General features: G+C 34.9%; 1 protein-coding gene across 4 annotated transcripts in view; it reads right to left on the minus strand.

Moving 5' to 3' along the window:
* Positions 1-16,776, minus strand: part of CACNA1D (calcium voltage-gated channel subunit alpha1 D) — a 194,182-nt gene that overhangs the window by 94,925 nt on the left and 82,481 nt on the right. For all 4 annotated transcript variants that reach the window (XM_085302370.1, XM_085302369.1, XM_085302371.1 and 1 more), the window contains 2 exons: positions 12,326-12,429; positions 581-750 (listed from right to left, as the gene is read on the minus strand). In XM_085302370.1, the coding sequence (XP_085158496.1) occupies positions 581-750; positions 12,326-12,429 (274 nt within the window). The remainder of the gene's footprint in view (positions 1-580; positions 751-12,325; positions 12,430-16,776) is intronic.

A 16,776-nucleotide genomic window follows, 5' to 3' on the forward strand; every position in this document is an offset into this window, starting at 1 on the left:
ACATTCAACTTAGACATATAAAAATGATTTTATATAGTTTTCTTGAATATCAGAAAGAAGGAAAAATACATAATATTATTTCCTTACTGTAGAACTCCTGACAATCCTGTTAGCACAAGCTTATTTCTTGACTGGAGTTTAAAATGTATTTTAAAAATAATTTTAGTTCTCATTTTTATTATTCTTTATATTTTTCTTTATTTCTCATTATTACTTCTAATGCGTGCATCTATATGCAAATATATACTCTTCCTCACCAAGGAAAGTTTATATTTGAGATGTCGGTTAGTAGCCACATAGCCAGTAGCTTTTTGGAGAATAAGAATAAAGCTAAGTTTTTAAATCTCCATAGTGATTAAGTGTAGGCACCTGATTACACATGGGCAACTCAGAGCAGAATTTAGCTGCAAAATTCTAAATAATCTTCCATGACTGTAAGTACCCGTATATTAACCGATAAGATTGCTTTGGTAACACTTTTGCAACCTGAAAATCAGGCTTCGTTTTCCCCTAGTGTAATTTCTATAAAAGCAGCCAACCCATCCCCCCATAGAAGCAGCACAGAGTAAAGAACACGTACTGTTCCGTTTGCCTTCTTCATCAACCTCTTCGTCATTCTCAGGGTCAATGTCTTCTGCCTGTGTAATCCAATCTAAATATCCCTTCAGATCTTCTTCAAGCTGCTGCTTTTCACGTAGCTTCTGAAAGTCCCCTCGGGCCTTGGCTTTTTCTCTTTCCTTGGAAAATTCTCTATAAAATTCAGATAAAGCAGGTAAAACACTGATTGCGAGACATTTTGACCTAGGTTGTGACACTGCAGAATAACATACTGACAGAGAAAATGAACTAAAGAAACTACACAGAAGATTTGAGAGTCTGAGAACAAGACAGTGGTGCAAAGCAGCCATGGCAAATTCCTATCACGTAACATCAAAATGTTCAAAGCTTTTACAATTTAATTGAAAATTAACCAAATTCTGGACTCTTCCCACACAATTTATATGCCAGCATTTGGTTATGTGCTCTTCCAATTGATTTTAATACCATTTTTGTCTAACAGCCATAAAGAGAAACTGACTTGTAAGGAATTAATGAAAGTAAAGTATTTTCAGAGAACTTACGTTGAGCACTGTTTTCAATACAAAGGAGATTCTGGCAGCCAGTTTTAAAAGACTTCCTTCCTTTTCCAGCCATGCTTTATTGGCCATGTCCAAAAATACCTATTTCAGTGCATGGTCCACGCAACTTCACTAAGAAGCTCTCTCTTAATTATGCCACACACAAACACCTGTGCTGGTTGAGACCTGACGTTTTGCTCTTTTTCTCTCTCTGACAAAATCTGCTCACAGATTAGGAGTACTTTGAAAGAAACAAAACTAAACTAAACTAAATACACTGAATACCCTAAATGCCTTATCTGGTTGCCTTTAAAGATAAATGATATATTTGATTATTCACATTTCACTTCTGCCGCTAAATTAATTTCTGAAATTTAGTAGCAATTATTATATCATGTAGAAAATGAAAAAATAGATAAACCAAGCTAACTAGTAACTGTGAAAGTAATTACCACCCCAATAATCTCATACTGGTGACATTCTTTCTTTTTTTTTTTCTTTTTTTTTTTGGTAATTATTCTAAAAAGGAAAGGTTGATAACTGTCTAAAGTTACAGAGAATGCACTATGAAAATGACCAGATGAAGCTTTTCTGCTAATTCTCTGAAATAATTTTTTTATTCTATGAAGAAATCTATTAAGTCTATTAAGGAACATGCATTATTTGAAAATTTCATGACATGGAAAAATATAATCAAGCATTCATGTATGCATATCCTAAACTTGTATCAGAATTCAAATGTGCATATTAACAGATGTGGGATCTGTTTTGCCCTCATCTCACCTCACTGCTTGCTCTATCAAAATGTTTACTGGACTCCCTGACAGGGCAAGCACTGTTACCTGTTTCAAAGCTTAAACATATTTAGAAGAAAATGAGAAAGCCAGAACTTCAAAGGAAAAAACAGAGCTGAAGCAGGAAGTAAACAGGTAAAAAAATTAAACAATCTCAGACATACAATAAGGGACAGATCTTCAGTACTTAAGTTGGGCCAAAAAATCTCAAATTTATAGTGTATTTCATGAACATGGCCACTTTTTGTATTTGCAAATCCTTGTTGCTTAAACTGTAGCTTTTTGAGTCTTACTTATTTGAAATTCGTCACCAACAAAGCATGGCATACAATTATTCTATAGAGAAATCAAGAGCAAATATTCAAAATTAGGTAGTGTCTGAGCACATCTGTCACTTGGAAAATTTCTGTTTTTACTTGGAGGCATACAAGTCTTAAAGCTGAGTGCTCTCAGTTTCAGGTTCTCTCCTACAATTAGTGTAGGCTGAGATTATAACAGCCTTTCCGAACGTGCACTGTTAAATGCTGAAACACAATTCATTCTACACAATACTCTTCTGAGAGGTATGTAAAGCAGTATAGAAGAGCTATACTACTCCATAGCCTCTACTGACAGCCTGACATCTTTCCATCTTGCTCAACAGACTAAAGTAATTCACTGGTGTGAGCCTGCTCAAAAACTCTCCCTCCAAATATCTTTTCTCTGAGAAACTGTTACTCAAATTGTAATCTCTATGATAGGCTGTCATTATATGCTTGTAATGATACAAAAACTTGCTTCTCCTTTTTCTTTCAGAGTAAATCTGAGTTACACTGGATAGTTTAAAAGTACTGATTCAGTATTTAAAACTAAATTTGTTGTTACCAACCATTTAGCTTTCTATAGGGCTGAAATTAAACCAAAAAAGGGGCTACAATAATTCCTTTTACTATGAGACTGATGATCCTTTATTTACTGTAAACTTTCACTTGAAAAACATTTCCAGATTAATATACTATCACGGGAAAAAATATTAAAGCAGTAAAAATTATTTCAATTTTTCAAATGGAAAAAGATATTAGGAAATTAGAGGACTCAAAACTGTAAAACTTTTGGAAAGTATTTTAACAAGGTGAACGTAGCTATTAACATGACATTGCACTGCCAACAGGATATAACAGAATAATAGAAAGGCTCCTAATTTTTCAATACAATATTTCAGTTTGTTGATAAAAATTACTTATCTGAAATGGCATACATATGATCTCTCTGAATTTTTTCAAATATTCACCTTAATTGCAGTCTTCAAGTCTGTCTTCCAAAGACTAATTTTCTGCATTGACATTAGCAAATTTAAAAATAAAGCTGTTTTTACACGCAACCATTCAGGACTTTTTTTAAAATGTTACCTTGTAGAAGCTTACAACTTTTAAATTGCAAAAGCTAAGAGTCAGACACTACATCTTTTCCAGTTGAGGACTTAATTCAACAAAAATTAAGTATCGCATGTGGAGAAGATAATCCTGTTTTATCTGAAGGCACCTTGACGAAGCAGAACACCACCAGTGCTTACACTGTATTTGCTACCCTTCACCTGGTATCCAAGGAGGAGGTTCTTCAAAAGGGCATCCCCTTTCACAGAAAGGTTTGCGACAGGAAGAAGAGCTCAATAGATCTCCATGATCTATTTCATTAAAAAAAATTAAAAGGGTTCACTGTTCTGGTAGATGTCACAAGCCTTTAAGAAATTGTTTGTTTTACAGAATGCTGGTTTTAGACTTATCTCAGACAGAGAGTACAAAAGAGACTGTCCTTTATGTCGGACCAAGGCAATACACTCTGCTTAGTGTACTGTGAACTCAGAGATAACGCCACTTCTTAGCTCTTACTAAGTATTCCAGTTTTGTTCAATTAAACCCTTTTGTCTTTTTCATTAGATTTGATCTGAGTGGGTAAAGTAAAATGGAAACTGCTGTTATTATAGGGATTGAAGTAAAAGAAACCATTTGAAAATGAAACAGTTAGCATGACTGCTACTTCCAAAAGCACTTCATCCACAACTGAACCCTCTTTAAACTTTAGCTTTTATTAAAATAGCTGCATGCAAAAATTAAACACAGTTTTCTATATATGCAGCTTCTTAATTCTTCTTAATACAGCAGAGAAGCCAGACATTTTCTCAGTTAAAATCCACTACAACTTATTGGTAGGTAAAGATGCAGTCATGCTTAATTCCCACAATGCTTGTATGTTTTATTTTTAAAAACTGACTTTTTGTTAGGAACTATAGCAACATCTGAGAAAACTGCATATTCAACTGTTCTTCATGAGAGGGAGGAATCTGGCTCTACAGTACTTTCTTCTATCACAGTAACAATAAAGCTTAAAACATCCCTAAGATACAGGTATGTACACATTTCTTTTACTGAAGCACCACGAATGGATATACAAAAGTGAAATTAAACAAAATTGGAAACTAAACAGTACTCTGTTGGCAGAACAAAAGCATCTTTTTTCAAGAAACAAGCAGTTAATTGAAAAAGATGATGAGGAGGTGACAGAGAAAGGCTGGCTCTTCAGGACTGCTAACAAGATACGTAGACAACTGCATCAGCTCTTCTCTTGGAAGCAGGAATAAAAGAGCTACCCATGCAGCACTGTATGCCTACAGAGAGTGTTAGCTGGGTCCAAGGCAAAAGGAAAAAGCTGTTGGCTACCTAGGCACCACAGACACTGCAATGTTACACAAGTGGCCTCCATGACCATGATCAACCCAGTTCACAAGCTTACGAAGCTCACAGACTTAGGAATCTATACATTAATTATGATAAGTGGACTTAAGCCACATAAATGGTTTCACAAGTACATATACTACAGGCTAATTTCAAAACAAGTATTTCATTCCAGTTTGATAAAAATCACCTGGATCTGGTATTTAAACGTTCACAATTGGTGTTTTTTGTTCATTGACTAAGCTGAAAAACCTGTATTCAAAGCAGTGTTGTAACCATAATAACATGCATATGTAAAAAAAAAAGCACTATACACAGGTTCATCTGCAAAATCTAACTTATTCAGTGATAAATAAGTGATCACAAAAAAATGTATTTCTGCTGTCTGAAAATTCTTTGTCTCCTTGCAAAATAAGGATGTCAATTCTCTATTTAGGTACAAATATACTATTTAGCTATCATCATCAATGGTTTTGAGGCAGAAGCATACCCACTGCAGCAGTGAATTCATGCTTTGAAAGTCTGGGCACTTACTTTTTAATGGAGTGAAATAGCTCCTGCTGGTATGCACTAGCTGAAAACAGCTTGATGCAACAGTGTGGAGGTAGCAGCAAGCAGTTACCTACTGAGACTTGATTATAGTTTTCTGGTTCTCAGACCGTAATTCAGGGGGAGGGTAATAGCCACATAACAATCCCAAGACGACCAACTAATTAAATGAGAAAATATCTAGTGTACAGCAATGTCCCAATTCCCTTCTCTCTGTAATTCATGGACATTACCACTAAGGAGACATCTACACTAGCCTCAAACCAGTTGAAAACTCTTCCATGCTAAAAACTACACATATTTCATAAAGAAGCCTGTGCAGCAACACAAGTGCTGCTATATCTCCTTTGCATCACTAGGTAGTGATGATGGGAAAGTTTCCATAGATCTCTAAGCAAAAATTGGGATATTGACTCTTGGTTGCCCATATACTGCCACTTTGTGTCACTGCAGAATATAAGTCGACAGAGGGAGTGAGAATTCATCTATCGGAGCATATAACTTACCGTGCACAGGGTCTGCTACTGAAAGGTTATGCTCACATTGTATGTAGAAACATCATCCAGACATTCTAGACTCATTTATTCAGAGTAACATAATAATGATAATGTACTCACATGAATACACTATTTCCCATCAGATGTACAGAAGAGGTGTCACATAGTAGTAACCATACCAGCCAACAAATTAGAAGAATCAAATGCAAGTTCTCAAATTGCTTAAATTATACGGATAAGCATAAACAATTGCTCACAGCTGAAGGTAGTGTGTGTATCACAGAGATGTTGTATAGACGCACACAAAAAGTAAGTAACACTACATCTTTAATCACTGGAGTTTTATAAACATCGTTACCTCTTCTGCTAGAGGGAATTAAGAACAATAATAATTATTGCAGGCCAAACACTGCTGAACTATTTCTACAGCAAAACCACTGACTCTAGCAGGAATTTTGCTTGTAGAAGGACTTGGTTCTTGATGAGGAAATGCAAACTGTAATTATCTAGCTTTAGTTACTTCTGTGTGGTTGGTTAACAATTGACGAAACGTATACTGTTCAGCTCAAACTCAGTGGCAGATTCTGTATAGTGCTATTGTGCCACAGAGTGCACATGAAGGCAACAGAATCATCTAGGGGAGGCAGCATGACGTGTAAACAACTTGACAGAGGTGGTAACAGAGCAACAAAACAAATGTCTAATGTTTCAGTCTGTAATCTTAATTTCACACTAAAATGGACTCATTGGAATAGAGACCTCCTTGATCTAAGACACTGGACTTATTAGAGGAAGAACCAGCAGTTTTCAGGGTAACACTATACCCCACCAACTATGCCCCACATACCTCCAACCCTATCATCATGACAGACACTTGTTGCCAAGTTCTGGAAATTGATGTGGTTTCTTATCTGCCAGAAGCTCATCAGCACATCACAGGACCAATACCTCGGAAATCTTAGTACAAACAGGACATGAAATAAAATCAGTTCCCTTCAAGCTCTTGCTAGAGAGCACTGAAATACTCCCATTGAGCTGGGTCATCTCTGTTTAGAGGAGTACAAACAGTCAAAAGTGTTTTCCCGATTATTCAGTGTTTCCCAATTCAGTACATTTGAATCAGCAAGGACACTATTTCCTTTTTTCGTATCTGTGTGTGTGTGTGTTTTATTTTTACCAGCCACACAGCAATCAAAAGAACCTGCTTTATATCATAACTCACTCAGTTCTACAGCTGAATTCCATTTCATCTTTTTTAATGCATATTCTGTTTATTCATGTWRRSYAGTTWSWTKKYYMTCCTCWYWTYTTTTTTTTTTTTTTTTTTWTTGACMAAGCCTTCMCYCWCWTGTGAAMASKAATSCTGTCAAAACCTCTTCATTTCCCTTTCGCTGAAAGAGTATAGGCAAGACTGTTCACTGCCATTTTCTCTTTTGTACATCATTATTTAAATGTCTTTTTCTATAATTTTTTATATGTACACTACAGACAACAGCTCTTAGGTATATAAGCTTATCTGTGCTAACATATTTTACTTTAACTAACGGATATTGCTGGCAAGATTAGCATGGATGAGTATGTGCTCTTAGCTTTCAGAATCATTATGTATGTATACTGCAAATAATATTGTGAGAATGAAATGGAAAAATTAACATTCTCTTAGTAACTGACAAGACTTACATGTAGGAGGATGTATATAAGGACATGTCAAAGCTTATGCTTTGGTGTCCTTTAGCAAGGAAGCAAATTCAACTTACAGAGATTTATTAAAGTATGTTTGAAAGATCTTATTTGCTCCCATGGCTACCCAAAGAAGAACTAATGCCTTCAGCAGAAAATGCTGTCAGCAGAAACCAGCCTCTAATGATAAGGACTATCTTGAGGATAGATTATCATGCATCGTTAAAGGCATGCCTCTTGATAAATAAGTTATTAAGTTCTATCATTTATTATTTTCTCTGTTCATAGTAAAACAGTTTAATGCATACTGAACTACTGATGTTTTTATTTTAACTTTCAAAACACTTAAAGACTGGCAGTTGTTTCTGAATTTCTGTCTCTTACTTTTTACAGATAACTTCTAGCTTTCTAATTTCTAAGCTAACTTTCTAAGTTAATTCAGTTGACCATCTTTCCTACTGATAAATACACCCTGTTTTCTTAAACTGGCATATTTTGAGGAGTCCTGCTGTCAGGTCCCAATTTCTGTTCCCAATATTTCATGACCACGGAAAAATGTAAATCCCCTGYATGCCTACTGGAGCAGGTTGCTCAAAGAGGTTGTGGAGTCTCCATCCTTGTAGATACTGAAAAACAGAGTGGAACTTCAACTCTGTTAAAGTTTGACCAAGAGCCATCATTACAACCCTTTCCTAGAGCCACATGTAGAATCATTTCTGGAGTGCCTGCCTGGAGATGGATCTTAGGCCAATTCTCCAGCCAGTTCTAAAAGCCCTTTCTCAGAGCTGAACTAGAGTAAATTCTTGAGCCATTTTTTAGACCTGGATCTAGTGCCAATTGCTCAGCCATTTCKTGGGGGTAGGTCTAAAGCTCCCTCTCAAGCTCTTTCCTATAGCCATGTCCAGAGCTCTTTTTATAAAGGCCTTTTTAGAACTGTATCGAGACCCTTTCACTAGAGCTGCAACTATAGCCCTTTCTGGAGCTAGGCCCCATGTCTGGAGCTGAATCTAGACTATTTCTAGAGCCCACTCCTTCACCCCAGATTCTTTACAGACTATAGTCAATTCAACAGACTATTTCTAGAGACCCTTTTCCAGAGGTTCTTTTTTCTTTTCTCAAGGCTGTATCCAGAGCCAGTTATGAAGAATCTTTCTCTAGATGCCTTCTTCCTCTACAGCAGTAATGAGCACATTTTTAGGACCACTCCTCAATTATTTTTCCACCTAGAGCTAGTCTAGAGCTCTTTATCTAGCAGCTCCTTTCTAGAGCTGGATCTTCCCAGGATGCACATCTCAAGCTAGCTCTAGCACAGTTCCTCCATTCCTGGAGTTGGGTCTGGAACCAGTTCTGGTGCCTTTTCTGAATCTGCCTCTGTAGCCATTTCTGGAGCTGGAACTAGAGCCCAAGCTGGCTCTGGAGACATTTTTAGAGCCCAAGCTGGATTCTTTTTCAAGACTTCTTTTTTCTGTAGAGTACTACAAACCAAACTGGCCTTTCACCTTAGAATTCACTTTGAGAATAATGTGAATAATACTAATGTTTAACAGAAATTAAAAAATAGAATAGTTTGAATAAGGTAAATTACTGAAAAACAATTTATACTGATATAACTCAAGTCCATGAATTCTTTCCATCCATGTTATTCAAGGGAATATTAGAAAAAGAAATCTAAAATTAAAATATTTACTAGATACAGCTTCCACACACATTATTTCTGTTATTTTACATATCTCCTACTAAAAACATGCACTGAATTTTTGTGAATGTCTCCTCAAGCAGACAAAATTGACATGGATCACTAGGAAATACTCACCTTCAGAAAGGGATAAATGTAAAATAAGAGATCTCCCAAACCATCAGTGCAATATAAAACATATGAAACATGCAATGAACAAGAGAAATACACAAGGGCAGATGAGTCACAGAACAACAAAGGAGCATAAAGAGAATGAATATTTTAAAACAGTAAACAGATCAAAACAGCAGACAGATTTAAATGTACACAGCATAACTTGACATTACAAAAATACTACTGTCATAGGGAAAAGATGTATTAAGCATTCAGATTCCATTTCCAAAATCTGTATGCACAATCATGCTTTTCAAGTCAGTCAGTATAATTTTTATATTCTTAGACTTTGATTTTCTTGGTAAAATTTGATTTTTTTGTAGACTTATCATGAACCAAGTTTCATGATGATTTGAAGAGCATAAAAGTCAAACACAAAGAATGCATGTATTACACATTATATGCCTGGCTCAGAACTGGAAAAAATCTATTTACGATCATTGATATCAAAACATTCACAACATTAGTCGCATTAGTCTTATAGGAATATTACCTTTTTCTTTCTTCTGTTTGCTCAGTTTCAATCATTGGTGATATTTATCACCAATGATTCAGTTTTCTTGTATCATTTTCTCTCAACACAGAAACTACAAACAACCGGAGTACTGGGAAGGTTCTTACACATGTTCCAGGCAAACATCAATTCAAACATTCCACCAAGCATTCTAAGTGCTAAAATGAGACTGCAGTTATGTGACATAGTGACAGAAAATGAATTTTGGGACAGTTTACATGATGTTTGCCATTGCCTTTTGAGTTCTCCGGAAACTGAGGGCAAGTGGACAAGCGCTCAGAACAGCAACAGATACGAGCTTAGGAATCAAGCCAGACTTAGGAATCAGTGTTAATTTCTCATCTACAGAATGGAATCCAAGGAAAAGTAAACACTTTTTCCTCTGCATTATAATAATGGCTGTTGAACAACTCTGTATTTCAACAAACTTTCCTCAACAAAGCTGGCTCATCACAGCAGAAGCAAGGGAAAGCTCTCAAAATAGTACCAACACTGATGCCTCAAAATACACATTCAAGATCTCTGTGTCATTAAAAATAATGCAATTGCAAAGGAATGCAGTCAAAAAATGTTCTATTGTAATTTGTTTTACCCAGCAAATTTTTAATAGCTTTAAAAAATACTTGATTAAAGAATAGTCAATACATGTAACTAATGTATTATAATGTTGCAAATCCTTTTAAAATATTTTAAATGTATTAAATCAAATGTAAAGTTCAGCTATGAGGTCTCTCTAAATTTTCAAGGCTTCACCAGAGGAAATGAATGTATGCATCGAAACATCAAATCTGGAATTACATTCCCCACAAGTTATTTTTAAAAATTAAAAAAAAAAAAAAAAACACAACTAGAAGTTACTAATTAGAGTCACGCAAGGGAAAAGGGCAATATTTAATTAACTTTTCCTACACCTTCTCAACAACAGGAAGAAAATCAGTTGCTGCCTATGACCTTCTTAAAGGCCAGGGAAAGGAACTGTGAAAACCTAACTCTCTAATAACTTCAGTGGGAACTCTAGGCCTACAACTACCTTAGGTGACAGCATCAAAACTACAGAGATAAATCAAACAGCAATTACCCTTGTTTATCTATCTTTCCTTTTTTTGTTTGTCCAGTTGTTGACATGAAAACTAGGCCCCTAGTTTGCAACAATTTGCACATTTGTCCCTGAACAAAACAAAGCTAATATTGACCATATAAATAGGCCTTTACAGGGTGGGTATTGGTTTCAGAGGGAAGAGGTTAAATCCAAGAATCAGCAGTGTGTTCTTATCACTCTCTCTCTTTGCTTTTAGCATCCTATTTGTAAAGTAATCTCACAGTAAAGTAACCAAGGACCACGTTTTCCCTAATTTCCTATGTGTAACAATAATCTATCAAAGATAAGTGACTTGTGATTTTAAAAAACACACTGTAAAATCACTTATTAGATAAAAGTGCTCTTGTAATATAATTATCCACACTAGGAATATTTTGTTTCTGATTGCATGATTCTCAGGACTACAGGCATTACAGTATCTTTCAAATGTAATCCAAGACAGCAAAGTCACAGATAGGGCTGTGCACACAGTCAGCAGTCTGATGACACCATCAGCTGTAACACTGCTTTCACTGCAAGCAAGCAAGTTTTTTCTATTAGCTGTGAAGATAGAACAGCTAGTCTAAGGTTGCCACAGCAATGTCAAATGCTGCATAACTCATAGCTAATGCATAAAACGATAACGCATGTAATTTCTGTTGAGCATTCAAACGCTTGCAGGATCTTTATCAGAAAATATTTTTACCACAAACTGGAGTTTCCCAAGCTAAGTACCTCAACTGGAGTACTCCAAGTGGACTGCAAACCAGAAAGTGGCAAAGGAAATAGTCATGACCTCAGAAAGAAGTTATGTAAAAAAAAAAGCTWACAAATTGTTGCCATAAATTATAGTTCTAAACTGCATTATACAGCTACGGTTGACATCATTTCAGCACTTGGCTGGAGTCTGAAGTACACAAATCAAAAAACTGCCATGACAGCCCCTGCTACTGAAAATTGTATTACATTGTTACTTGATGGTGCAAGTTGTCCTAGCTCCCATTTTAATCAATGGGAGCTAACAGTACACAGCTCAGCAGTACAAGAAGCACAACACATTTTGTATCATGGTAACTCAGTCACACTTTTTGTAAGACAGGTCTTGAAACACTCATTAAAAATAATTCGATACATGACTGGTAAATATAAATAACACTTTGCTTAGTTTATGTACATTTGAACAAAAGTGTAAATTGAGCTTTCAGAAAAGAATTCTTGTCTAACTTAAGTGGGGAAATGTTTGTACAGGTGCCATCCATCTCTCATTGTGTGCATTATGTTTCTCCCTGCTAAAATATTATACAATGAGAAGATTAGTGCCTCATTTAATGAGTATTTTTTGGCAAGCATGGTGAATGTAATGTCAGACAGATACAGGCACTAGGATCACACAGTTCAGTCAAAAGAGCAAATRTTGGTAAGATGACATAAGAATCTGAAGTGCATGCAAAAAAGCCATCACTGAGAAGCATAGTAAACGCAAAGGCCGTCTTACAAGTAGCAGTAGCATACACAACGTTAACTCAACTGCTTACCCACTAAGTACACCAAGAACCAGGTTAAGTACGAAAAATGAGCCAAGGATGATAAGACTAACAAAATAGATCCATGGCCATTCACATCCTATTGCATCATTTACCTGTAAAATGTAAGGAAATAAGTTATGATTCAGTCATTCATTAAACAGCAGAGTCCTTTTTGCAGCTGCCAGATCACGTAGGTTTCAATGTCAAAACTTTTGGCCTACTTCATTCTTAAAATCAATAAACTTTCATTTAATTTCTTTACTTACCCACACTAAACTGCAGATGTGATGCTTTATAACAGAAGATATAAATTAAAATAACATATTTAATTAAGTACAYCAGGATTATTTGTCCTTTTGGTAATCTTCCACAAGTATGGACATGAAGAAAATATACTGGTATGTCTAAGCTCCGATTTTGGTATCTGCATGTTATTGTTATGAAAGTTACAGAAAACTGTTTCTGTTCTAATTATAGCAGGAAGAAAAAGAGTTTTATTAAGAAACGTCATCACAGCTGAAGTCTCACCTGTATAAGATAACCTGTGTGTTCATGGCAACTGAATTCAGGACTCTGCCTTCATGATGAAAAAGGTGTATGCTTACCCGCTCAATACACCAAGAACAAGATTTAGTACGAAAAATGACCCAAAGATGACGAGACTGACAAAATACACCCACGGCAATTCAAATCCCATAGCATCATTCATCTGCAAGAAATAAGATGATCTTATAGAGTAGATCACTATAGTAATAGCAATGAAGAGTCAGAGCAAAAAAGAATTTAATCATTCTGGTGAGATAGCTTTCTATGCATTCCTTCAGTATTTATCAAAGAACAATATAAGAAAAGGCACTGATCACATTCACTTTGTGTTCCTAACACATGTTCTAAAAGAAAAAAGCTGAGTGAACTTAGCATTCAGATTAAAAATATGTAATCAAACATATAAATGGAGCACAGCAACAATTTTGCTCTTTAACTCCTACTACGAGAACTGAATTTGAAGTTTAGATGGTAATTAAGTAAAATGATGCTTATAAAGTATATTGAAAAATATTTCAATTATTAGAATTTTTAGTTCATAATAATCTTAGCTATATGAATGATCCTTTGAGAAAAGTGACAGAAACATAATTTAACATACAAGTAATATTTTTTCTGTAACAAAAACCTCAATTTTTTCCTGAGATACTAAATTTGGATGAATTCAGATATTTTAAATGAATTGAAAAATAAATAAATGAGAATGCATTTGTGTAAAAATATGAACACATTTTATGAAAATGAAAAACTGAAATAAAAATTAGAAATATAGTAGAAACATAGAAATACCCCAGAAACATTTCTGAACTAAAATTATACCAAGGTCAAGTTTAAATGAACGTGTCACTGACATATTTTACATAAGGTTAAAGTAAGTGAGCTTTAAATATACTATTCACAAGCTCACACAACTTGTTCTACGAAGACATTTTCCACACTCAAGTCTTAGCAAGCTCATTACACCTATCAGAAGATGGATTCAAGAAACATTGACACTGAAATCTAAAAAGCCTTATTCAGAAAAAAAATATTTTGAAACACAGGAAATGGTTTGTGTGCAAAGTATTTAGGTACAAAAAGACATTTCAGTACGTTACCAAAGTCATTTCTGACTTGGAACTTCTTAGACATTTCTCTTATCAGAGGGGAACTATTTTGGCTTTTCTGATTATACTAGCAAGTTGGCATTAGGTTCTTCGAAAACTGCATTTTAGCCAGGAAAATTTAGTGGACTTAAAAATATTGTGAGGATTACAGACTAGATATATTACCGCAGAACAATGTTTGGACAAACTTTTTCCTCTTCTATAAATGTCACTGTATGTCTGTATGTTTTATTGGAAAGCAATTACGCTTTGAGTTTTGTTGATACTCAAGTTTGACTCCAGGCTGTAACATCTCTGTTAGAACACACAGTCCCACTTTAAACCTAGGAGCAAAAGTTTGATAAACAATACTTGTCTTTTTTTTTGTTTGTTTGTTTTAATCTTTTAAAAATGTATCTTAGTATCTGATTCTGCAAGGTGGTACTATACATGCTTAGATGTAAGCACATGCATTAAGTCTTTGCAGGTTAAGGCCCATAGGTACATTCCTTCAATGAGTTGCAATGACATTATTTTACATTAATTAAAAACTGAAATTTCCAAGCAACTAAAAAAGATTGTTATACACCTTCACATGCCTTTTAAAATAATCCCTCGATATATCATCTATTAGTGTTTTAGTAATTTAACTGAGATATTGAAAAGTAATTGATAGCTTTTATTAGACTTGCTAGAAAAAAAAAGACAGAAAATTGTAAAAATATATACTTGATTTGGGTTTTTCCCCCCTCTTAATTTCAGTAAAACTGGATTTTGGAGAAATTGAAGTGAAGAAGATAGAAATTTCATGTTGAGGGGAAAAAAAGAAAGTTTTGAGTAAAAAGAGCTCTGAGAATTATTGCAACTCCACTTGATACATAGTGCATAATACATAAAAAACTTTCACTTTTACACAGTTTGATTTTTAGCTCCATATTATAGGGCTAATCTAACTAGGACTAATGTTCTGCAATGAGAAAATTAGAAACTGCAGCTAACTAGTGCTAGAAAAAATGTTTTGGTTTCAGCAGATGATGAACTAGTTCAAATGCACTGGTAAACCTGAGAACTCCTCAATCTAGTAGAGCATCTGGGCAGTAATCTAAGCCTGAATTTCTGAAAGCAACAGCCTGAAACTGCTTCAGCTCAAGATTTTTACCGCTGCAATCTAGGTACTTAAACTCTATTCAAGTAATGCATTGTACTTTCTATTAATGTATTAATATTYTTATTTCAGGAATACCAGAGAGGTGACAGTATAGAAAGAAGTCATATTCCTTTGGAAAACTTTACTGCTCATTTCATAGATGTCAAGTGGCATTTTCCATAAACTTCAATTACAGAAAGTTTAAAGGAGTCAATTTGCCTTCTAATTGAAGATGGAAGCAGAGCTTTGTATACGAGCACAGAAAAAAATCTTAATTTTCAGAAATAAGGCATTTCAGTTGAAGAGATTAATGTTAACGTCTCACCTGAAGTGCAGAATAAGGAGTTAAACAGACACAAATTCTAGATCTATTGGGAATTGCAACCAAGAAGCATAAAACAATAAAACTCCTTAAATTATGCTGTAAAGAAAACTAGGAAATCAAGGAGATACAAGGTCCCAAAACCTCCAACAAAAAGCCTTGCAAAAACCCCACCACTCATTGATGTACTATCTCTCTAACACTTGACACAAACATATTCCCACATGCCATCCTTCTTGTCCTTCTCCGTGCCTTTTCCAAATTTACTGTTTCAATTCTGTTTCTAATTATTTTGACCATCGTGTCATCTAGATAATGAATTAGATGATTTATAAAAGCCAAAATGAGGGGTTTTTTTTCCTATTACTTGATTTTGTTTCACAGTAGTGGCCAGTCTCCCAGTAGTTGTATGCGTATTAATCAGGTAAGCGTTCAGGCAGCATTCAGTCTAGAGAGATGCTGCTTCTAGCTACAGCCTAGCAATTTCATTACTTTCACATAGACTTTAATTATAGTTTTTATGTTGTACATTTAAATGGCTTTGAAAAGAATTCTGAATTGAACTTTGAAGCTCTTCTTGTCCCTTTCACAAGTAACTGACAGCTCTTGAGTCCCTGTAAAAAGAGTCAACTGTTGACAATCCTAGATTTAGAGAARAAGGCTAACTTACTCTAGGCTAATTAAACTGATAAAAAAAATCTCCTTTGCATATTAGACACTCTATAATTACAGGCATATATTTGTGAGTATTTCTGTAGTCCAGAAAAGTTACATTGAGTTGATTGGCCAAATTTAGTATAATCTTAATCTGTTTTATCTGGAATTTGGGGTGCATTATCCTGCTAGTTGTGCTGCAGTTGGAATGAACTGTCCTATAATGCAGCATGGCTGATTGGAGATCAAGAGTCTGAAGTGAAACAGGGAGCAAGCCAAATTTACAGTACATACTCATTAGTATTACACAGCACCAGATTTAATTACTCTAAAAATCTCATTTACCCTTATTGTCAGTACAATTCCCATGTATGACTCCATTAGAATCATAATGCAGATCAAGGCCTTACTTTGCCAGACATCTGGTACTGGTTTACTGAAACTTGTTGTAAACTCTATGAATGAATTGATAAATCTAATCCCTAGCTTGGGATAATGATAAAGCAATGCATTAACATCTCTAATTCTGCATTTGTACTATTACATATATAAAGCACTAATGCATAAATGCGTTATGCATTTTTGATTATTTTCCACTATTTTTCAAATTCACTTAATCTCTTAAATTTTTACTTTCCTTAGTTTTCCATTTTACCTTCCTCCTTTTATAACATTTTAATGGACACACAATCATTGGGGGGGGGGG

Source organism: Rhea americana, unplaced genomic scaffold (assembly GCF_003343005.1).
Source record: "Rhea americana isolate MKP2758 unplaced genomic scaffold, rheAme1 scaffold_19, whole genome shotgun sequence".
NCBI lineage: Eukaryota > Metazoa > Chordata > Aves > Rheiformes > Rheidae > Rhea > Rhea americana.